Here is a 23,337-nt window from a genome sequence, read left to right as displayed (position 1 = left end):
GCTTGTGGTCTCCGTCCTCTTGTGTGGCCGCCCCGCCGGGCTGGAAAGGAAGGCCAGGAGTGCGAAAGCGGCACCGCAGGAGCGAACGCCAGCTCGCTTCACCTCAGCTCCGGCTCCAGTACTGATGTCCTCGGGCTGGAAGCTCTTCTGTCAGGTCAGTGCCGAAGGCCCAGACTCGCCGCTTTTGCTGGGTCTTTAGACTCTGGGCGTGACTGCTTTGACTGGAAGCCAAAATCGAACGAGAACAGTGAGGGCGCTCATCCCAGCTGCCCTGCTGAGACACACTCGCCGAAGAGCTTTCTGGTGGCTGGTGGCCTAGGGGGGTGGTGACCAGTTCTGACCTTGAAAGATCTGTAAACACGAGCGCCTCTCTGCATAGCGGGCAGCCAGCAGGTGCTAGTGGCGTGGGCCTGAGGGTGACAGGCTGCAGGACGTTCCAGTCCATCCCCAGACATATCTGGAGTGCTGACACGCACGAGTTTGTGCTGCTCAGAAACAACCTTAGTATAGAAACAAGCCACAAGTAAAAAGACACACGGCAGAAGTACAGATTGACTAAAATGTGTATCCGTTAGCTCGTTTCCCGTGAGTTGGTCGAGGTAGGCTTACCTCCTGGGGCAGTTCAGGCTGCAGTTCTGTGCTGCTGCTGTCGATGGAAGGGCAGGTGGAGAAGTGAGGTTGGGTGGCCCTGTAGTGACTGGGCGGCCTCCTAGTGGCGATGATGTGTGTGTACTTGTGCTGTTGGGGCACGGCACCCGTTGGCTCGCTTAAAGGCCGCGGGAGCTTAGAATGCTTTAGAAAGCAGGCCTGGGACCTGACCTTGCGATCGCGTCTCGAGTGTCGTGAAGGAGGCAGCCGAGGATGGTGGGTTCAGCACGCGAGCCCTGTTCCCCCTACTGGCTGTGCGGTCTCAGCGTCCGTCTCCGCCCGCGCTCCCGCCTCAGAATGGGGACGGCGATTCCTTCTTTGTAAAGTCGTTAGTGCCTGGCACGCGGGGAGTACTCCGGACTTTTAGCTTGCACCCGGCAGGACAGTGGCTGCCTGACCTTGGAGTAGAGGTCTGTGTGACGCCTGCCACCTGCCCGATCCTTGCCCCAGAGGGGGCCGTGGAGAGGCGGGCCTTGTGCGCTGAGGGGTGGGGTGGCGGCCTCTCACCGGACATGTGGCTTCTAGCCTCACACTCAGACTGTAGTTGCTGAGTGCACAGCCCTAAGTTCAGAGACTGGGTGTCTGGCAGAGGAGACTGTTTGTACTCATGATCTGAAGGACGAGGAAACCTAACGTTTCAGGATACGGAGAGACGATTATTGTACTGGCCTGGTGAGTATCGTGACTGTTTTATGTCCATCCTGCTCTAGAGGAAGTCAGAAGCTGCTCGAGAGAGGGATGGGGAGTATGTGTGTGCTTCATAGAGTAGCCTGCCTAAAATCAAGGGCCCCGGGGACCAGAGCATCTGCCTGCTTGCCTCCTGAGAGGAGGTGGCACGGCTGTGTTGCCCTTGTGTGTGGGCACTGTTTAAACTGATGGGGAGAGTGGGCTTTGTGACCCTGGAGACTAATAACTTGAAACCAAATGTTGACGGTGACCATACTTCCTCCTGTCTCCGTGCATCAGTTTGAAGGCCTGGACTAACTACTGAAGATGCAGGCAGAAGCTCTATATGGAAAATAAGAGCGACTAAAAGAGCTGTCTGTGCAGTGGCTTTTAACCTTGCTGGGGACACAGACCCCTCGGAGAGCCCAACGGAGGTTCCAGACACCCTCCCCCAGGAAGGCACATCCACACCAACTTGTGTGAAGTACGTCATAGGGACCATCGGCTCCTCAGGCAGCTGGGGACCCCTCATTTAGGAGCCCCTTGACTGCCTGGAACCCGAATAAAATCTGGGTTGATACAAAAGATCAAGGCGGGGAGAGAGGACTTTGCAAAGGATTCTTGGGTTTCTTGTAAACTGGGCTTCCCCAGTGCATCATAGTTAGTTTTAAAATGCACTTCTGTGCCTGTTCTCCCCTTCCCTCCCCTTCCCTCCCCTTCCCTGAGTAAAGGGAGGGTTGCCTGTTCTGTCATTGAGTAAATTTCAGTTCACTGTTCCATGGGGGCATTTCCTATTTGACGTCCTGTACGCTGTTAACAACAGTGGTCCTGGGGCCCCAATTAAAGAAGCCAGGCTGGGATCAAGCAACGCTTCTCCGTCCTTGAGTGACGATGTCTCCTCGATCTCCGTGCCGCCGTCCTGTGGAGCTGTGTGGCGCTTCATCCGGAGGTAAGCGCTTTCCTGGTCTGCGTGCGTGGTCTGCGTGCGGTGGGCCTGGGCCCAGGGTATGTCGTCCCAGGTTGTGGGGCTGTCTGGTCCCTTGGTGATTCTCAGCAGTGGTAGTTTTGGTAGGACAGGGGTTTTCATGGTATCACTGAGGCATTGCCGCCATTGGTCCCTTCGTTGTGTGAAGAGGGGCACCTAGCCGCTGTCTTTGGCTTTCACCGTCCCTGCCATCCTGGTGAACAATCGCCCTTATGAACAGACGGGGTTCCCTGGGTGCAGTGTCTTTCAACTATTGTCCCCTCTCTTTTCATCTTTTTTTTTTTTTTTTTTTTTGAGAGAGAGAGAGAGCACAAGCGGGGGAAGGGCAGAGGGAGAGAGAGAACCTTATGCAGGCTCCACATTCGGCACAGAGCCCGACATGGGGCTTGATCTCACGACCGTGAGCTCGTGACCTGAGGTGAAATCCAGGGTCGGATGCTTAATCGACTGAGCCACCCAGGTCCCCCCCCTCCTTTTTTAATGTATTTTATATATTAGAGTTTTATACAGAATTTCAGCTTTTAAGATTCTTCTACCATTACAAAATATAAATGTTTTAAAAACTGTCACGTGTGTCTGTGTCTGTACGCACACACACACACATTATAACAGTAAAACTGACACTTACGCTTGTAATTCAGAATTTTTTTAAGAACTCATGACAGGTTAGCCCCAAGCCATATTCCTGCAAGTTTTCCTCCAGGGTTAGCCTAAATGATCTATGTAGGATGAAAAAAAGACTGCGCACAAGTAAACTGCCCTTTTCCCTTAAGGTGGGATTGGGAGTTTGGGGTCGAGTCGGACGTCAAGTGCAGAAGGTTCAGGATCAGGGATGGTGTTTCCTCAGTTTTCCAAGCCAGCACGTAGCGGGTCCAGTCCGTGTGAGTTTGGTCTCAGCCGGCGAAGAGCTGTGCGCCGGGGTGAGGGCAGAGGCCGCGTGTGAGGGACCTTGCGGGGTGACTGGTGTGCACCCCCGGGAAGGTGCCTCCCGCACCGGACACCTGATGAGTACCAGTAAGGTTCGTTTCCTTCTCTTTCTGACGGGCTGGCTGTTGAAAGGACAGGATTATTTGTTCGAGAACAGTTGACTGAGGGCCTGCGGTGGTGGGCTAGGGCGTGGGCCGGGAAAAGGTGGTCTCCTAGCAGAAGGGCATGTCTGTCGGTGCCAAACTAGATTTGCGGGAGAGAGTCGGCTGGCAGGGCTGTTGAGAGGACACGGTGGGAATGAAGCGTCTGATTTGTTATTCAGTGTTTATTAAGTAGATTCAGTCTTATATATGATATACAGATTCAAAAGAAAAGGGATTCCACATACTTATGAAATCAGTGCATTTAGCAAGTAATACCATGGAGATAACAGCTCGATTAACAGCTCATTGGTCTTTTGTTAAGTGAGGGAGAGGGACTTGGCCTGTGCTAGTCATTCCACAAACAAAACAGAATTTAGTTGCATCACATAAAGAAGACACAGTCTAAGAATTAAAATATTAAGCCACATTTACTGGAAAAAACTCACTATATAGAACACAAATAATTTTTATAGAGCGTTGAGGAGGAAGTCCTCACCTGCTTAGAAGAGCCACGTTAAGTTGCATAGGTGCATATCTGTAAAAATATAATTTAGAGGTGTAGCCATTGATTAAGTAATAAAGAGTCACCTTTAAAAGTTGGTGCCGCCCGCCGTTTGTCTCAAGTGCCATATGCTTACCGTCTGGAGCCCCCTGCCCCTCCTCAGAGGGTGATGCCTCGCGAACAAGCTGCCTCCAGGGGAACCCTGAAGAATGTTTGTACCATCTGCACTGGCGAGTCCTAAAACCTCATCTCGGATGGGGAACTTGCGCTCTTCCGAAACATGTCTAAATTATGCCAGAGGATTGACAGCCTCTTGGGTCGTCCCTGAATCCTGGGCGGCTTGACCCTGAAGGTCACAAGGGTCATCTTGACCTCCCCACTTCCCGGGCTGCTGGAAGAACTACACCGGCCCACAGCCCTGCAGTCAAGTCCTGCTCGCGCTCTCCGAGAGGCCACGCAGGTGCCCCGCCGGCAGCCCCTGGGAAGTGTCTGCTCTGACCCCTGCTCCTCAATGGACCACGTGACAGAGGCCTGTGGGCCATCTGGCGCACGGAGATTTTTCTGAGCTTAGAAAAGTATTTTTCAGCAAATCTGAGTTCTATGTGGCGTAGGGTTTTTGCTTTTGTTTTTAGGTGGAAACACAGGTAAAAAGTGAGAGGTTTTTGTTTTGTGGCTTTGCTAAGCAGATGAGCTTAGTGAGGTGCCCCTTCCTCCTCAAGAGCGAGTCTTGCGGAACACACAGGGACGGGGGCATCTGTACATGTAAACAGTACACTTTCACTGAGTCCAAAATTAGGAGCAAAAATACAAAGGTTCACATTGGTCTTAGGTAGATACAGGCGAAAAAGGATTGAGCTGTTTAGCTCAGAAACAACAAAAACAAAGTTTCTAAAGCACCACTAAATTATATAAAAATCAGACCATGGACGGATTGAAACTGGTATTCTGGTGAAATACTTTACTATCTTGTAAAAAGTTTTACAAAAAATTACAAATTAAAAGTATCAACCCTCTGAGTTCAAAGCAGCATTTTGAAAATGAACTGGTAGTTAATCCTGTAACCACCCCTGGAGTCATAAGTGGCCCTTGGGAATAGGGATGGCCGGGTTCCACCTGTTTGAAATCCTTGAAAACCCTGCTCGCCCCCTTCGGTCCCCCTCCCCCTCAACACTGCCCTTGGGTATAAACTGTCCTGGAGGTGATGGTAAAATGAATTTCAGATGGGTCACACCATTACTGGTCATCTAGTTATCCACCACTAAGACCAAATTCCCATTTCTCCTGATTCTACTCTTCTGCTGGGATTAGCCCCCTGCAAAGACTCTGGAATTGGTGTATTCTAACTCTTGAGTTACCTTCTGGCTTAGGATCCCCCATGATGAATCTGCGCCCCCAAGGCCCTCCGTCAGAATTTCAAATGGCTGCGGGGCAGGGCCTTGGAAGCTCCCTTTAGGAGAAGGCAGTCCCTGGGGTGCGGGTGGGGGTGAGGGTGAGGGTGAGGGTGCGGGTGGGACGGCAGGGACGGCAGTGAGCTAGGTCCAGCCGAACCAGCTCTTTGGTGCCCTCCAAGTCAGGAGTGGGGAGGGGTTGAAGCTGCATCTTTGAAAAACAAACGCAAAACAGAACAAGGTCCCTGACTGAACTAGCTAATGGAGTCCTGTTTCCACACAGTGACTTGCTCCTGATTTTGCCATGACCAGGGCTTCAGGCATAGCTTCACGGAGGGGCCCACCCAAGCGGTGGGGTCACCGTGACAGAATCCACTGTCCCGGAGGGGCCGCGGGGAGCCCCGGTGGGCCTTCACCACGAGCACCCGGGGCCTTCCTCTCACACGAGTGTGCCTGCGCTCTTGCCCAGTGCTAAGGCAGGCCGAGGTGGCCGGCTGAGGAGAGCCGACTTCCAACTGGAGCTTATGCTGATCTTTAGCTCTAATCCCTTGCGTGTGGGTGGCGGCCGCAGCCCCTCCCAGCCTGCCTCTCTCCTGTCTGTGAGAAAAGCGCGCGGTGCCTGGCTTGGGTCCTGCCTCCGGGAGGGGAAATGACACGCAGTTGGTATCAAGAATTCTAAGGCGGCGATTGTCTCTGCCAGTTTTCAACTTTAGGATTTTCACAAATTGCCTGGGGGAACGTTTTGCAAAAGACCTGCTGATTACTTTGTAGTATTGTTCACTCACAAAAATAAATATTTACACAAATTGAACCGGGAGTAGCACTGAGCAGGTGGGGCTGGACATGTGGGTGGCCGGGTTGGGGGACAGGCCTCGGGCACTGGAGCTTGTGCTGTGCTAAAGGGGAGTCTCGGGTGTCCCGGCCCCAACCGGAGGCCAGGGGATGGGTCCGATGGAAGGCAGAGGTGCTGTGGCTGGGTAGGGCGTTGGAGGCCACTTGAGAGAGAAAAGACCACCCTGAACTGCTGGGGGCTGGAAGTAAGCAAGGGGCGGGGCGCGGGGCACCCTACCTTTCAGGGTTCCGGATCCAGGGCCCACAGCTCGGGCCTGGATCCAAGGTGTGTTGGGGCCTCCACGCTGGAGCCCCTCCCTGGCGCTCCTGAGGGTGGTCTGCCACTGGTGCCGGGAGGCGGTTGGCTGCAGAAAGCTGGTTTGGGAAGGGGCGCCTGCTCTGGGGTCGAGTGGCTCTCTGTGGCCGTCCTGGGGTCCACGCAGCCCTGGCTCCCCTGGGGCCTCTCTGCTCTGAGGGAGGAAAGGCAACAGAGGGCTTCTGCCGGCTCTGGGCAGGGGCAAGCAGCGGAGAGCTGCTGTCATGGCTACGGAGTGTTGCAAGGAGAGGCCCCTTGGGCCTTCTGAGGTCTGGGTGAATCCCTGGTTTTAGCAGCACTGGTAGGTATTGCACTGAGCAAGAAGAAGTGCCTATCGGGGAGGAAGGAAACCGGGCCAGCCTTTTCTTTTTGTCCTTTTTCACACTCCAGGGATTACAGGTTTCTTCTAGGACTGGCCCCTTGACGAGAAGGGTGCGTCCTAGGTGAACCCAAGTGGCTTCTCCACTTCTGATGGTTCCTTTACTCCAACCACGGGGACGGAGGACGGGAGCTGCCAAGTCCAACCAGGGGCTCGCAGCTGCTTTTTCCTGTTTGGTGGCTACCTGACAGCTGAGGGCTCACCCTGAAGAAACAGGCCCTTCCTGGCAGGTATCTGAGGGCTCTGGGCCTGTGTGGAGAAGTGTTCAGACCTGGCTCCCTGGGGGCAGGTGCCCGCGAGCTGCTGCTCATGAGGGTCCAAGCCCTCTCTGGGCTCTAGCTCCTGGCCACCCCTCTGGACTTACCTCCCAGGCGGACACATGGTGTGGGGGAGTTGGGCGATAGCCATTCAGAACAGGCTCAGGGCACATCCTGGAAAAAGCCCACGCTGGAGTGTGAGGTAGAACACAGGTGACCGTGTGACGGGGGCTTCTGTGGGATAGGGGTGGGGGAGCCATTTTTGCCTTTGCTTTGCGTTGGGTGTGGGCAAGGTCCTCCGGCTTGGCTGTGCGGCTTGGCTGTGCCGGGTGCTCAAGGGGACAGCCAGCCCAGCACCTGCCCCACCTCACCCCGCCCTGCCGTTCCCCCAGCCCGCGCCAGTGTAGTGATATGGAATGTTAGGTCACAGGGATACATCCTTCTGATCAGACAGACACAGACTGGCAATCTGTACAAACACAAAAGAATCCATTTTCAGAAAAATAAATTACTAAGGGGAGAGGAAGAAAGGGTCCACTTTGTTTTTCTCAATAAATATGCAATTCTGCTCACCTAAGACTTGAAAGGTAATTATCTGGGGGTGGGATTCTAACATCAGGGTCCACGAAGATGATTCTAAATAGAGCTGCGTCCCCAGCGCCTCGTCAGGGGAGCCCCAGCCCTTCCAAAGCTGCCCCATGGCCTCTTCCAAGCAGGTCAGAGCACCCGTGTGGTGAGATTCCAAAAAAAAGTGTCCTTGTGCCCAAAGTCGCAGGTGCTTGGCGTGTGGCTAGAAACTGCTCTTTTGGATCCCACCTCTTTCAAAAACCAAAATGTACCAAGTGGTGAGGCAGGAGGCCGGGCCGGGCCGGCCTCCTTCCCTAGGGTAGTGCGCTTCAGGTGCCGCGGGTCAGTTCTGCTGTAAAATGAGGTTTTCCAGTTCGTCCGCGGAGCGCAGCAGGAAGGCCGCGGACTCTCGGTAGCCGGCGATGAGCTGCCGCACAGCGCTGATCTCCGTGGGGCTGAGCTGGGCGGTGGGCATGGTCCTGCTGGTGCTGTTGCTGGAGGGCGTGGGTGTGGGCGTGCTGGAGGCGGTGGCGGCCCCGCCTTTCATGCTGAGGTCGGTGGGCCCTGTAGAGGGGAGAGTGTGGGTGAGGAGCGGAGGCAAAAGGGGAGGCGACACCTCCCATGGCACCGGAGGCCATCACTCTGTGTTGTCTTGGGGGCTTGCTGTGACTCAGGCACTTGGGCCTCTTGACGGGTGTATGCCAGTGCCCGGAATGGGGCCTGGTACCAGCAGACGAAACGTGGGCTTCTCTGTTAACCCTCAGGGCGATCCTCAAGGAAGGGGACCTCCTCGGTGACGTGGCGGGGGGGGGGGGGGGGGGGGGGGGGAAGCAGAGACCTGGAGGTCGAGGTTTGCCAGAGACCACATGGTGAATGTGGGCCCTCGGCTCTGCCTTTAGGGCAGGGTGGGACGTGGTGGGGGCACGGGCTTTACATCAGCCAGCGTGGGGCTCTGACCCTCGCTCCCCGGCCCGTCTCCCACCTGCACGGCTCTCTGGGGACCCTCAGGCGGACAGCGCTCCCCTAACGCGCACGTATCCCAGCTCTGGCAGCCGGGCGAGGGGGAGGCCTCAAGGCAAAGAACTGCCCTGCCTCTCTGCACTGTGGTGAAGCAGAGGTCCCCCTGGAAGAACGGCCGTGGGCTATCAGCGTCTGCGTGCGCCGGAGAGGTGTGCTGTTCCTCCCAGCACCGGGAGGCTGTCCGGGAGATGGTAAGCACCTTGCAGCAGGCACCCGACACCCTGAGAGGCACGGGTGTGTGGAAAGCCCTGGAGTCCAGAGTGGAGCCGCGCGGGTGCTCAGACCGGGGTGGGACTTCTGTCCAGGTGGAGAAGGCCAGGTGCCCTGCTTGGCTGTGGGAGAGGTTGAGGCCAGGCCGGGCAGATGGTGACGGTGCCTTGCGGGGGCGGGGTGCCTGGCATGGAGTGCCACATGGAGGAAGGTGCTGTGGGTGCTAAGCCTATTTCCGAGGAGCCGCAGAATCCCCCTTCCTCTGAGGAGGTGTTCTGTGCCTGAGCGAGGGGAAAGTCCATGCTGTGGGGCAGGTGTGCGAGGGTCGGAGTGGTCAGGACAGGACCTAGGGGTGCTATCTGGAGAAGGCCCCTTCACCCTCCAAATGGTGGCGGCAAAAAAGGAGCCTGAGGTTTTCTGAAACAGACGGGAGGATGTGAGGCAGGGGCCACCAGGCCCTGTCTCCTCTCTGCCTTTCCCAGGCTACTCCACGGGTGCCTGAATGCAAGGCCTGCTCTGCCACTCTGCAGGCAGCTCAACGTCCCTGAGCCTCGGAACAGGAGGAGGCTGCTGGGAGGCTGAGCCCTGCCTGGGAAACACTCCGCGTGGCCGTGAGCTGCCAGGCCCACTGGGAAAGGGCTTCCAGACAGGTTTGGGGGGCGGGGGGGGGGCGGCTTTCTGAACGGGCTCCCAGGAGACCTGGAGGCTCCTGGGAGTTGAAAAGCATTCTTGAGAGGTGTTGAGTGAGAGGAGGAGGAGCATACCTGGAGCCTCCTCGGGGGGCCGTCTCCCTGCTCCTGCCTACCCACCCTCCACCCCGGGTGGTCTCACCCTGGCAGGCAGGCGTGTGAGGCTGTCCTTGGCTATCAGCCGTTTCCCCACTACCCCGTGGGTTCTGACGGCCAGCTTCACTCACTACTGCATCTGCAGTGGCACTTTTTATGCTGCTGCAGAGAGAGAGATGGACAAGCTCCAGTCTGTGGAGACGTCGTGCCTGGAAGTGACCTGCTGGTTGACACTGGAAGCTGGACCTGCTGCTAAAGGAAGCTGGTGCAGCCCGAGTGGGGGGGAGGGGCCACCTGTCCCACGGGCTGCTTCCTCTTTGACCGGAGCACGTGGACATCAAGAAGCAGGTCCTTGGAACTGGCTTGCTAAGGACCGTCCTTGGAATTGAGAGTCAAAGGAGCAGCTAAGTCTGTTCAAATGAAATGCAGGAGGAAGAAGCAGGGCTGTGAGTTGCTGGAAACAGCAGCCAAGCAGGTGGTGGACTCCCCTGTTGTTGGCCAGAGGGCTGCAGGGGACAGGTAGGGGGCAGGGGCGCCTCCGCAGACTCCTGGAAGCTGCAGGGCTGCCTCCGGGCCAGGGGGGGGTTGGTTTCCCCTGGAGCAGCTCCCAGTCTCTTCCAGACAATGAAGGCCAGAGCCGCCTGCCACAGTTGGTGTGACCGGGCCCTGGGGTTCCTCTCTCTCCCATTGCCGAGCCTTGTCCTCTTGTCTCTCTTGGACAGTAGCTAGAGCCCAGAGAGGAGAATGTCCCTATTTCCTGCAGCCAGTCTGCTCTGGAGCCATCCTCCCACAGGCGCTAGTGCTGACACTCAGGTGTGGTTGCTGGAGGGGCAGGAGTGGGCATGAGATGCCCAGCACCCCAGGAGAGGGGGCCAAGCGGATGTTATCTAAGCTCATTTGCATCTCCCGATGACAACCTGATGAGCAACACGAGGAGCTCCGAGCGGCTAACACATCGCCCTGCCAAGGCACCGGTCTGACTGAAGGGTCCCTTGCAGGGCTGGCTGCTGCCGGGGAGGGCAGGAGGGCTGGGGCGGCTGCTTGTGGACAGCTGCTGGACTCCAACCCAGTGCTTGCAGGGCATGTGCTGCCCCAGGCCGGGAGGTAAATGAGCAGAGCTCTGCTACAGTGACCTCGCCACCCACCTCTAAGGAAGGAGGGTGCATACGGAAGGGAACGGAGGCCCCGGGAAGCACAAAGGGCAGAGCCAGTTGCCTCCCTCAAAGGAAGATCTGGCTGCTGCTGGAGCCTCTCTGGCAGGTGTGAATAGGGCGCAGAGGGGAGCAGGCCCAGCGCCCTCCCTGGCAGCTGCAGCCCGGAGACAGGTCACGCTGCATGGACCAGGTCGGGGCTTGTCACCATAGCCTGCTGCCTGGAAATGACTGGGCCTCACGCTCCTCATGTATATCTAGGGGGGTCCTAACTTCTCTGCCCTGGGGCCTGTCTTCAGATACTCTAATAGGGTCCCTGCTCAGAGGTCAGATGGCTCTTCTTCCTGGAAGAAAAGCCACCCTTCTGGGACAGTGGTCCCACCTCTCACTGGGGCTGGCCACTCCGGCTTCAGCTTCAGGGATTAAGGCCAGGCAGCCTCTTATTTTAGGTTAAGAGGCATTAGGAAGGGATGAGAAGTTAAGCCCAGGCAGGAATCTTCCGGGGACCTGCACACACTTCCTGGTGGCAGGGGGCAAGGTGAGCAGAGGGGGCTTGGGCTTCCTGCCGTGGGTACGGGCCAGCCCCTCCCTTGCTGCCCGGGAACGTTGAGGGGTCTCCTGAAGCCAAGGACAAGGGCTTGAGAGCAACTCTCAGGCACGTTCAGCCAAGACCTAGAACCAAAGTTCCCTGGCCTATGGGCAGTACTTTCCTCCAACCTACTCCTCAAGCAACTTGGGGTCACCCTCAGTTCTCCTCCTCCCCCCTCTGGCTTTGAAGGACTCTCACTGCACACAGCCGCTGCCTCCTGCCCTTCTGATTCAGATCTCACCACGAAGACAGAGCAGAGTTCACAGCCCTGCTTTGCTTAAAACCTATCAGTGGCTTCCACCGCATACACAACCAATTCCAAGCACCCAGCCCTGAGGTCACCGCCCCCCCCCCAACCTACTCCCCTCTCGTTCCCCGAGGCCGCCAGGCTGCTCTCCACCAGCCGAGTCTGCTCTTCCCCTGCTGCTCCCACCCCGGCTTCAAGTGGGGCCCAGCGTGAATGGGCCTCAGGTCCCCACGCTAGTTCCCACTCAGGGTGATGCCTAACTCCACAGGGAGGTCTGCATCTTCTCAGGGACCGTTTCTCCGATACTGGGCTATGTCCTGTCTGCATCAGAGGCCCCTGGGAAGTACTGCAGGGGCACCAAGGGAATCACCAGCTTAAGGGGTTGGAGTTGGGGGAACAGAGAGTTAACTGTCACCCCAGGTGACCTAGATGGGGCTCCTAGATGGGGCAGGGGCAAGGGCTGAGGCCTGGAGAAGGCGAGGACCTGCGCAGAGCCACTAGACAGGCCCCCTCTGCAGGCCACAGCTGCTGAACTGGGCCATGCCCGGGCCTGATGCTGGCTCTGCTACCAACTCCGAGTGACCTGGGCCAGCGGCCACCTCGCCAAGCTCTGGTCACTGGGGGTAAAGCAGGTGTGTGGAGAGGATTCAAGTCAGAGCAAGACCCTGGCTGCAACTCAGTGCTTGCGATGGCCTGCGAGGAGCCGGAGCTGGGAGAGGCCCAGCAGCGCATCCAGTCGAGCGCTGGGGCAGCCTCCTCGGAGGCGAGAAAGGACTGGTATGCTCTGTTTTAACCAGCTGAGGTTTCCTCGCCGTCCAACCTGAGGACTGGCCAAGACTGTGAAACGGGTGGGTGTCTGTGCCACGCGGCCTCTGCCTCCCCACCTGCCCTGCCCCCTTCTCCAGGCTGCGATACACACAGACCTGGGTTCTGGTCAGGGAGCCAGAGAGCCCGGGTCCCCCCACTCACCGTTACTGTGATTTCCTGTTTGGAGGGAGGCAGGGGGCTGCAGGTTGCTGCCCAAGGCCCCGTAACCGCGGTAACTGTAGTTGAGGCCGCCGTTGACATACACGGGGTCCTGGGAGTAGGAGGAGGCTGGCAGTGAGTAGGTGGAGTGGGTGATGGCTGCAGAGTCCCGGGAGTGCTGCTTGTCCAGGGCAATGGGCTCATCCTGCAGAGTGGGAACCGAAGGGTGCTTTGAGCTACGGGCCTCTGCTCATCTCTCTGGGGGGCAGATTGGATCCGTTCCTGCCTGGCTCAAAAACCCTCTCAGAGGCCGGGCTCCCGAGGTCTGTGAGGCCTGTGTGACCGGGCCCTCTGACTTTCCACATCTGCCCCACCTCATCTGCCCCACTGCAGCTCCGTCTGGGTCCCAGGACGGCCTTTCCCTCTCTCCCTGTCCCCAGCTGTCTCCAGCATGACTGACGGTCACCCTCTCACCCCTGCCATGCCAGGAACAACGCCCGGGCAGCTGTGGGTAAGCAGGTACCTGGGAGGACTGGTAGATCTCCAGGCGCATCCTTTTGGCTGCTTTTCTCGTCTCGCTCTCGCAGGCTGCCGCCAGGATGTTTTCTGCCATGGCCGAGGTCAGGTGGGGAGGTGTGGGTCTCGTCTGCAGGCAGAACGGGGATGGGGCCGGTGCTGGGGCTTACCGAGACCCTGCCCTGGAGGTGGCTGGGACAGGGCTGGCGTGTGTGCTCCAGGACCGTGATCTATGGAACCGCGTGATCTTTCTGGGCCTCAGCTTCCCTCCTCTGAGAATCAGGGATCGTGGTTCCTGCTCCCAGGGGCATTGGGAGGGTCAAGGGGAAGTGTCTGGCCAGGGGGGCCACCCAGGAGTCCCCGGGGGGGTGGCGCAGAGGGAGCAGGTGGACCGGGGACGAGGGGCTCACCATCTCCATGCCGTTCTTCTTCATGCGCCGGCAGGACTTGAGGTATGTGCGGATGCGCTTGCGGGCCCGCTCCTGGAACTCGGGAAACTGCCGGCTGCAGGACTCGATGATGGCCTGGATCTTCTCCTTGGGCTGCTTGGAGATGGGCACCATGCGGTCCAGGTTCTCGTCCACAAAGAGACGCACAAACATCTGTGGGAGACACCGGCTGTAGGAAGGGCCTCCGCGGCTGTGGCCCCGGCCCCCACCCCGCCCATCCCTCACCGCGCTCACATTGAAGGCCTTGAGGCGCTCAGGGTCCATGCCCTCAGAGTCGTTCATCTTATCGTTGTCCTCGTGGTCATCGTGGTCGTCATCGTCGTCATCCGCCGTGGGGGCCCGGCCCACCGTCAGGTCCTCAGGGCAGCCACTGACCTCGGTCTTGATGGAATCGTAGCTCCCGGAGCTGTAAGGGGGCGACTGAGAGAGGGCAGGGGCCGGAGGGTCAGACCAGGCCCGCTTGTGGTCTCCGACAGCCACGGAGAGCTCGGGCACCGGGATGGTGAGCGCACCTAACCGCCGCGCTAGCCACAGTTTCGAGGTCCTGTGTCACTTCCCCTCTCCACTCCCTTCCTCCGTGAATGGAGATGCCCGGGGGCAGCAGCAGGCAGGGCAGCAGAGGTCTGGGCCCGTGTGAGTGCTCTACTCGGCGGCAGCGCCCACAGCGTGACCCGCCGCATCGTGTGAGGGACGGGCACTCGTGGGAAGGGTTCCCAGCCTCTTCTGCTTCTGCCAAGGCTGGCTCTGGTTTTGGGGTTTTCCTCCCCGATCCCCAAGGAGCCGCAGCCCGAGCCGGCAACCGAGCTGTCACACAGGCAGCGAGTAAGCGCCGTCTGTCAGGGAGGAGGAACAGACGGGCTGGGAGAGGGAACCAGCCAAGGCGACAGGTCCATCAGGCAAAGCGCATTCCCGAAACTCCTGGGCTGGGGTTCCCCTGTCTGCTGCCACTCCTGGGGAGACACCGTGAGCCCCATCACGGGGAGGGGGTGTGTGCAGAAAGGGGGAGTGGGAACCAGGCCCAGCTCCCCAGGCAGTCACCGTGTCGTTCAGCAGAGGAGGGACCCAGCTGCCTACTCCCACCCCATGAACACCTCAGAGAATAAGCCTCTTTTTGTGGGGATCACAGCTCTCGCTGAAGAACAAACGGATAAAGATGGACACTGACCGGCGCCCGGTCCTGCTGTGGCTGCGGCCACCAGGACTCTCTGTGACCATCCCACGGGAGATGTGACCCACCTCCCAGGGCCCCCAGCCTGGTGCCCAACTCTTGATCCACACACAGACTTTAACGGGCAGAGACACCTAGGTCCTCCGGCCGGGTCACGACAGACTCGCAGTGGAGAGTCGAAAGACCTTCCAGGCCCTGGGCCAGTCCCATTCCCAAGCTGCTCCTCGGCCAAGTCCTCTGCCAGGGCCAGGGGAGACAGAAACCGTGAGACACAAGCTGCTGGTGGCACGGGTGCTCCCATCTCACTTCCTCGGCCCACACACGTGGCCTGAGCTCATGGCGGCAAACTCCCCCTCTGCAGCTCTTTGCTCAGTGCAGGTGGCAGCTATGTCTGACCTCCGTGGCCTGAGCTCAGGCACACAGTGACAACCGAACACCCGCTCATCTGTACAGAACCTTCCCGTGAGACAGGCCATCAGAGGCAAGCACTGGCACCTGCCCTACGCCCTCTGCAGAAGAGAAAGGCCCAGGGAGGGGAGGGAAGCTGTGTAGGGGTACCCGGCTGGAGCGGAGGGGCGTAGGGCTCTGATGAGTCACCTCTGGCCCTCCTCCGGCCCCGGCAGGAGAAAACGCTCCTGCACAGAGAGAGTTCAAGTGCCCAGTGACGCACCGCACCACTGCAGGAGACCCCCGTGGCCCAGAGGCAGCAGGTGCAAGCGGAGGGGGGTGGGGCAGAAAGCAGGAGGGAGTTCCCGGTGGTGGGGGCACCTGTATGGGCCAGCCTTCCCTGGTGGCCACCCCCGCCTCCCATCAGCTTGGCCTACTGAGTTTCAAACGTTCACATCCCTGGGGCTTCAGAGGCCTCATTCTTTTTCTGCACCATCTGTAAAATGGGGACAGGCGTGCAGAGTAGCCGAGAAAGGTGGGGACTTGGTGCCGAAAGCAGCCACTTGCTGCTGTAATTTGCAGCAGACTCTGTGCTGGGGGTTGAGGGAAATAGGCCACACGTCACCTGCTACCTTCATTAAGGTGGGGCCCACCCCTCTTTACAGATGGTGACACAGGCTCAGAGGAAGGAAGGCCTTGCTTGAGGTCACACACTGTGTGATTTCTTATTCCAGAGCCTTCCCAGGAAAATGACAGCAGCCACAGCCTCCTCCCTGACTTGGCGTCACAACTCTGGGGACACACAATGTCATTTCAGCCTCGTGCAGCCCTGACGTGTACAGGAAGCAGGGGGCTCACATCTCAGGCGGGCCCACAGCCCCACACACCTCAGGGGTGGTCTTCACCCCGTACTTGACGCGGCTCCGCAGTCCATCGGTGCCACAGCCGTCCGAGGGGTAGGATGGTGTGCCGAGTGCTGTGCCCGGCGGGAGCTTGTCACACAGGTTGATGGGCTGATCTTCGGAGGTGGCGGTGAAGTCCATGGGGGCCACGGCGCCGTTGCCATTCATCTCGGGGAAGGCGGGGTCGCCCTGCGTGCTGCTGGACGTGGATGGGTTCAGGGTGGAGGAGCCATTGCCGCTGCCACTCTCAGAGGAGGAGTCATCTGGAACAAGAGGCCTGGGTGTGAGGCTCCACCTCAGCCCCTCCTGCCCCCTAATGCGCCCTGGGGGACCGCGGCCACGGCAGCCACAGGGAATACTTGCCCCGTCTTGTCCTCACAGGCGTCTCTGGGCAAGAGGTGAGCCCTGCTGTCGAAGAGGCTAGCTGTGCCCCTGCCCGATGGAGGGACAGGGCCCCTCTGCCTGAAGCAGGCCATCAGGAGTGGAGCGCCCGTAGTGATCTCCTGCACTCCACACCCGTGACACCACATCCAGGCTCGAGGGAGGCCCAGCCTCAAGGGCCCGGGACCGAGTGGCTGCTGCCTCAGGTCTGACCAGCCTGCTGCACGCCAGAGGTGCTTGGACACCCAGAGCTGGCTTGGGGCCTGACCGGCATCCCCCTCTTCCTCTAACTCGCCACTGCCCTGCCCCTTCACACCCTCTCCCCACAGTGGGCTCTCAGCTTCCTTCATCTGCCCAAGGAAAAAGGGATAATGCCTCCATTGTGACCTCCCCCCTCCTCCCCCAGTTACCCACTCTTCCCGCATGTGGGCCCTGCCTAGTCCTGGCAGCTTACACACAGACAGTACCCCCCTCTCCCCCCAGAGCTGCCTTCTGTGCAAGGTCAGGTGGCCTTGGACATCCTGAGCCAGGGCTGCAGGCTCAGGGGGCTGCATTCCTGGCATCTCAATAGGCTGTCTCTGCTTTCCAGAGGTGACAACCCAACAAAGCTCTGCCGAGGGCGCCCCCTGCTGCGGAGAGCACAGTATTGCCTGGTGGACCTGGGAGGACAAACTTCAACTGAGGGGTTAGACATTTTCAGATAAAATTCCAGGCCCCTCTCTCCAATCCAGGCCCAGCCTCCTGCTTGATCAACTGAGACGGCGGAGGCCAAAGCAGGTTGAGCTCCCGGGGTCACGGCCAGGTGAGTACCGAGCGGTTCCCGGTGGCGCCCAGGTGCCCCCGGGGCTCGGCACCAGGACCCAGAGCTGGTGGGGGAGGGGGGAACCACAGTGAGCCTAGACCGCATCCCAGGCCACCCCTCTCCCCAGGCCAGGGTCGCGCAAGACCCCACCCCCACTCTCCCAGCCAGCAGATTATGAAGATTTAGTCCCCGGGGCTGGGCATTGGGCACGCGCACCGCCAGAGCGTCCCCATGGCGACCGAGCGGCTCTAGCGCCCCAACCAATCGCTGGCCTCCCGGCTGCCCGGGGGCGGGGCCGGGCTGCCCATCAAGCAGCCGAGCCCGGGGCAGAGGGGGATGGGAAAGGCCGTGGTGAAGTGGCACCCCTCCCCCCCTGGCTGCCGCAGGTCCCCTGGGCCAGGCTGCCCCTCCTTCTCCTCTTCCTCCGGGCAGCCACGGCTCCCTTCATCCTCCTGCAGGTCAGCTCCAGGCTCTGCTCAAAGCCGCCCCACAGCTCCCTGCTTGCTGAACGACACCCCAGAGTCCCTGTGCCTGCGTCCTTGCAACCTCCAGGACCTCACCACGCGTCCGCTGCCCCCCTCCTCCTCCATCACAGATGGGCCTGGTTTTCCTCCAGAAGGATCTCCAGCGACCAGAGCAGATGTTGGCGGAATGAACAAATTGCCCGGCAGTATTTACTGAGCACCTACTGCATGCCCGCACAGTCCCAGGCTGAGAAACAAAGTAACAATGACAACCAAGGTGCCAGCCCTCCTGGAGGGACAGATGCTCATTACCAAACCACAGGAAAGTGGCTGCCCTCCCTCCCTTCATCACACCCACCTCCACCCCACCCCTTTCCAGCACCAGCCTATTCTTGTTCCATAACCTTCCTGCTCTCCAAAGACCCCTGAAGACTATCCTCCAGACTCCCGCTGGGTGTGTTCTTAGTCCCCTGACTTCTGGAGTCCAGACCCCACCCTCCTGGCCACCGCGGGACCTCACATCTCCAGGCCTTTGCTTGGGCTCAGGCTCTGCTGCCTGCCTGCCATGTTGCTTCTAACTCAGAAAATTTCAGTCTACCTTCGAGGCCTGGCTCAATGCGGCCTCCTCAGGGCAGGCCTCCTCTTCCACTGTCCCTGGGAAGGAGTTACAGCCCAATGCCCGTCCTTCCTGGGGATACTTCGCGCCTCCTTTGCCTGGCCCAGGGTGAGTTCTGACGGCTGCCTACCTCCCACCTGTTGCCAGAGAAGCCCCCACACATGCAGGAGCCTCTTCTGGAGCTGAGGAGCTGGAAGGCAGGGATGGGCACCCATACTGACTGATCACGTGAACCCGTTTGCTCTGGCAGGTGCCCATTCTTGGCCCACCTTATAGGTGAGACTTCACACCCTGGCATCATTCCTAATAGGCCAGCTGCTTGACCTTGGAGGGCTTTGGCTTCCTCTTCTGGAAGGAGGGGTTGACAGGAAGGCACCATGCTCTGCACACAGTGAGCCAACTGTCCCAACGCAGGGGCGTCAGGCCCACGGCCTCCTGCGGTGGTGCCACACCCCTGCACAGGCCCACGGGTGGCACCCCAACCACCTGCCTCTCTGACTAGGTTTCGTCGTGGGAGGACGGACCTCCCTCGCCCTACACCTATGGTGGAAGGGGGAAAGGGGATGCGTGCCTACTCCCAGCCTCCCACAGCTCAGGAGCCCAGGGTGGCCCCAGGGCTGTGCATCCTTGCTGCTCGGCCAGACAGCCACAGGCACTGGCTCCGACTGCAACGCAGCACCCTCTTCCCAGTACTCCGAGGCTGCTCTCATCCAGTAAGGGAAGTGGCTGTGCAGGTGGGACCAGGAGGTGCCAGGAGTCCAGACCAGGCATCCTGAGTTTTTAGAAGAAACCGGAAATCTGCACCATTATGTAAATATCCAGATTTTAAAATGTTAATGACTGACTTACATTGTTTCCATTTTGAAAGACCTTGCCAAACCAAATGTGGTCTATCCATGCAATGGAATATTGTTCAGCCCTAAAGAGGAATGAAATACTGTCACACGCTACAACACGGATGAACTCCGAGAGCATTATGCTGAGTGAAAGAAGCCAGACACAACGGGACAAATACTGAATGAGTCCCCTTCCACCCAGTGTGTGGATTAGACACATGCATAGAGACAGAAAACGTATCAGGGCCTGGAGGAGGCGGGACAGGGAGCTACTGCTTAATGGATATAGTTTGGGGTGAGGAACACTGTATTTTAGAAATAACGGTGCTGGTTGCACAACACTGTCAATGTCCTTAATGCCGCTGAATTGTACGCTTAAAAATGGTTAAAATGTAACATAAGATTTTTATGTTATACATATTTCACCACAAAAGTCCCCCCAAAACCAAAAGAACCCCAAAACCTTGAGCAGGCCAGCGGGCCCCAGTTCACAAGCTCTGTTCCCACCTCCTCCCTCCCGCCACAGGCCAAGGCCCTCCCACCTCCGCACCTCGCCCGGGGGCAGGGAAAGCCAGCCACACACACAGCCCACCTCGAGCGTGTGCTCCCCCGTCATCCTGCCCTTCATCCTGCCGGGGCCACCCTCAACCCGCGTGCCGACCACCCGCAGCGCCACCCTCTCACGGACTGCCTCCCACTCGGGTCCATTTTTTGCCAACTGGAGAGGCCGTGGGTTTTAGGCAGAATGCAGAGGGGCCGTGTCACCTTGAAGATGCCACTTTACCTCCTTGAGCCTCGGTTTCCTTTCCAAATGCGTCTCCTGTCAGTAAACCAGGATGCATGAGGTGTAGACAATACTGGCGTAGAGAGTAGGCGCTAAAAAAGAAAAAGCTGGTTCTCTATGCCCCGCTGTCTTCCTTCATAACGCACCTGCTTCCTACACACAGGGGCTCCGGAGGGCCCGCCAGAGCCCGGCCGGGTGCGAAATCTGAGGTGGGCCAGGGAGGAGGAGGGGGAGGCTAGTGCCCGCAGGATGCTCTTCCCACCCTTGTCCCTTCCCTGCCTGAACACTTCCTGGTGTCAGGCCCATGAGGGGCACTGGGGACTCAGCAGTGAAAAGAGAGGGTGGTCGCTGTCCTGGCGACTCATACTCCAGTGAGCAAAAAACCAGACACAGGGCTCCAGAAGAGACTGGGCCCCAAAAAGACAGTCGTGAGCTTTCTGGCCCTTGAGCCCCGACGGCAGAGCCCCATCTCCAGAACTCCTTCCAAGGAGGGAGGGACACCAGGAGGGAGGGAAGGAGGGAAGGCTTTTTGTAAGAAGCAGCCCATGGAAGAAGCCTCACTGGAGGAGGCTGAGAAGGCCCTGGGACTAAGGAGAAGGCCCCTGACCCTGGTGGGGGCAAAGGTGCTGCTGGGGAGGGGGTAAGTGTATCCATCCGTCAGCGCCCCCCCCCCCCCCAGGCAGCAGCAGCTGCATGAAAGGAGTTCAACCCCCTAAGTGGAAGCCAGACTCCCTCCAGAGGGGGCCCCTTGCTGCCACCCACTGCAGCTGTGCCAGCTGTGTACCTTTTCACTTGCTGTTCCCTCTTCCGACACTCTGTCCCCAGCTGCCTCTCCCCCTCAGGGATTTGCTTCAAGGTCACCTTCTCAGTAAGACCTCCCTGCCCCCGCTCTGACAGGCTGACCCCTTTACCTACTTTTTCCAGACCATTTTAATCACCTTCTGACATACTACGTACGTCTGTGGCCTGTGCCCAGCACCCCTTCCCCACGTAAGCTGCCCCAGCCCAGCAGACCCAGGGTCAGCAGGGCTGTGCTGGGTGGGCCCAGATCACTCCCGCCTCTCCAGAACCCATACCCCTTCCTCTGGGGGAGGGCACCCCGAGTCTTCCAGGGGAAGTACGTGCCCCACGCCTGGCCAGTCGGCACAGCCCATCCCGGCGGTCAGTGGGCATGTGACCAAGCTGGACCCGTGAAAGTCAATCCTGGGGCTCTGGCTGAAATGTTTGGAAAGAAGTGCTCCCCCAAGCCCCCAGGGCTGCTGAGCCCGTTTGGCAAGACTGAATAGCTGTCAGGAATAAATCCCCCTTATATCCATCCTTGCCTAAAGCCAAAGAAGAACCTAGACTTTTCGGTTACAGGAGCCAACAGTTTCCTTACTGGGGAAGGTAGCCGGAGTCTCTGAGTGATCCACAATCCTCCCTCTGGGAGGAGCCCAGGGACTGGAGCCCAAGCCAGGCTGTCTCCTCACTGTGGCCCACCACAGCCCCACTGGGTCGGTCCCCCTAGCTCAGTCCTGAGGTGGCTGGTACCCGCAGGAAGGGCTGGCGGCAGCCCCCGCCCCCGCAGCGCCTGGCACCGTTTGGGGAAAGAAGGAACAGAGAGAAGCGTCAGCACCCCAGGCTGAGGCAAGCTGGGTTCCGGTACGGTCCCAATTCTTCCCTCCTCCCCACTCCCTCCAAAACAGTGTGATTTAAAGGAGATACAGGCACGTATTCAAACGCGTGCCCGAATGAGGCCGGTGGGGCCAGGGCAGGAGCAGGTGCAGGCCTCGCTGTCTCCCGACCTTGGGCACAGCCCGCCTCCTTGGCTCCTCTTATCTGCAGTCCAGGGAGTTGCCGCTGACGCCCTGTTGGGCTCTGACACTTTATGACCCTGTGAAAGAACCCAGCTGGCCTCAGGGGCAGCAGGGGCCCTGACACACGGGGTGTGGGAGTCGGGCCCTCCAGGGCGCAGGCCTCCGGCCATGGGTCTCCCCGGGCGGACACGTGTTCTGGTCCAACCCGTCCCAGACCTGGCCGGAAGTGACCCTCTTGTGTCTACCCGGTCCTCGTCCGTGCTGCTGTGGCAGGACGGGCATCCCACCCAAGGCCAGGCCGCCGGAGCCTAGAACAGCGCCAGCGGGGTGAGACTGCCCCCAGCCTGTGACTGTGTGTGAACAACAGACAGAAGGGCGCCCTGAGTGGCCGCAGGGGAGCCGCTGGGGGGTGTACCCCTTCTGAACGTTTCCACAAAGCCAGGCCTCCCCGGCTCTGGCAAAGGACACCTCCCCGATTCGGGCAGGACGCGGAGCCCACCACCTGTGCCCGGAACGCCTCGGGCAGGGAAGGGCCGAGGTGCCCATCTATTTAACGTGGGGCGATGTGCTGCTATTCCAATGGGGGAATTAGCGATGAATGGGGGAAATTGTTCCTCCCTCTGTCCCGTCTCCAGAAGGAGACAAAAACCCCTTTTACCTCGGCAAACAATGCCCTTATGTGGGCGCCAGCGCCCCGCAGCCCGCACAAGCCCGGCTCTGTGCGAGCCGCCAATCGCCACACCGGGCTCTGGGGCCGCAGCCAGCGGCACCCTCTCCCAGTGGGTGACCCGCACCAGCTCCCAGGGCGGGCTGGGAAAAGGTGGGAAGGTACCCCACCACTGAGACCACGGGCCGGGCCTGTGGCCACGCCACCCGGCATGCCCAGCGCGGGCTGCCTTCTGCGGCCAGAGGGGCGGGGGCTGAGGCCCCCTCCTCCGTGGGCTTCTGTCACAGCGGCGGCCAGGAGGGGGAGAGGAGGGGGCATCGATAATTCACACACAAAAGAGCTGGGCTGGGGGGAGGAGGGGGGTAGAGGGCTGGAGCCGGCAGCCCCACCGTGGGCCGGGAGGAGTAGACACCAGGGCAGGCGCAGGGAGTCTGCAGAGCCGGCCCTTCCTCCTCCTCCGCCCGCGCTCTGAATTTGGGTGTGCACCTCACCAGGGCCGGTCCCCGCCTGCTCTGACAAAGGCCAGTGGCCTGGGCCATGTTTACATGATGCATAGTTCCCAGGAGCACCAGGCTCCTGGCAGGCTACCCTGCTCTTCCTCCCGGAAGGAAGGGGGAGGGCCTTGGGGTCAAACGGGGGACACAGAGGAGTTGGACCAGGCGGTCTTGCTGGGATCCCACCATCCTGGGTGACAGGGCCACACGGGGTGCCCGCCCCGCGGTCTGGCCGTCAGGCCCCCGGCTGCCCACCGAACTGTCCCTTCGAAGCATCCCATCCCACCCTTGTGGTTCCAGGGGCAGGCCGGCCCCTGTTCCCCACCATGCTCCCCACCGGCCTCCGCTCTTGCCTCCTAATGCCACGGACCCAGGGACGCCGGCACCTCTACTCCACAGCATCGCCTTCCCGCCCGGCCTTTTGCAGGTCGTTCCTTAGGCAGGCACCGACGCCCGGGCCCTCAGAGACTAGAGCAGTGCTGTCCAATAGAAACAGAA

The 23,337-nt window shown here is 59.5% G+C and overlaps 1 protein-coding gene across 10 annotated transcripts in view; it reads right to left on the bottom strand.

The window, feature by feature from the left end:
- Positions 1-3,536: 3,536 nt before the first annotated feature.
- The window catches only part of NOL4L (nucleolar protein 4 like), a 127,455-nt gene continuing 107,654 nt past the window's right edge, over positions 3,537-23,337 (bottom strand). For 9 of the 10 annotated variants that reach the window (XM_042931274.1, XM_042931281.1, XM_042931275.1 and 6 more), the window contains 6 exons: positions 15,985-16,262; positions 13,777-13,962; positions 13,504-13,695; positions 13,101-13,223; positions 12,581-12,782; positions 3,537-8,173 (listed from right to left, as the gene is read on the bottom strand). In XM_042931274.1, the coding sequence (XP_042787208.1) occupies positions 7,953-8,173; positions 12,581-12,782; positions 13,101-13,223; positions 13,504-13,695; positions 13,777-13,962; positions 15,985-16,262 (1,202 nt within the window). In that variant the 3' untranslated portion in view covers positions 3,537-7,952. The remainder of the gene's footprint in view (positions 8,174-12,580; positions 12,783-13,100; positions 13,224-13,503; positions 13,696-13,776; positions 13,963-15,984; positions 16,263-23,337) is intronic. The other variant, XR_006200492.1, reaches the window with a different exon arrangement.

Source organism: Panthera leo, chromosome A3 (assembly GCF_018350215.1).
Source record: "Panthera leo isolate Ple1 chromosome A3, P.leo_Ple1_pat1.1, whole genome shotgun sequence".
Lineage (NCBI taxonomy): Eukaryota > Metazoa > Chordata > Mammalia > Carnivora > Felidae > Panthera > Panthera leo.
The sequence above is the reverse complement of the archived record's forward strand: the minus strand, read 5'-3'. Positions and strand labels throughout refer to the sequence as shown.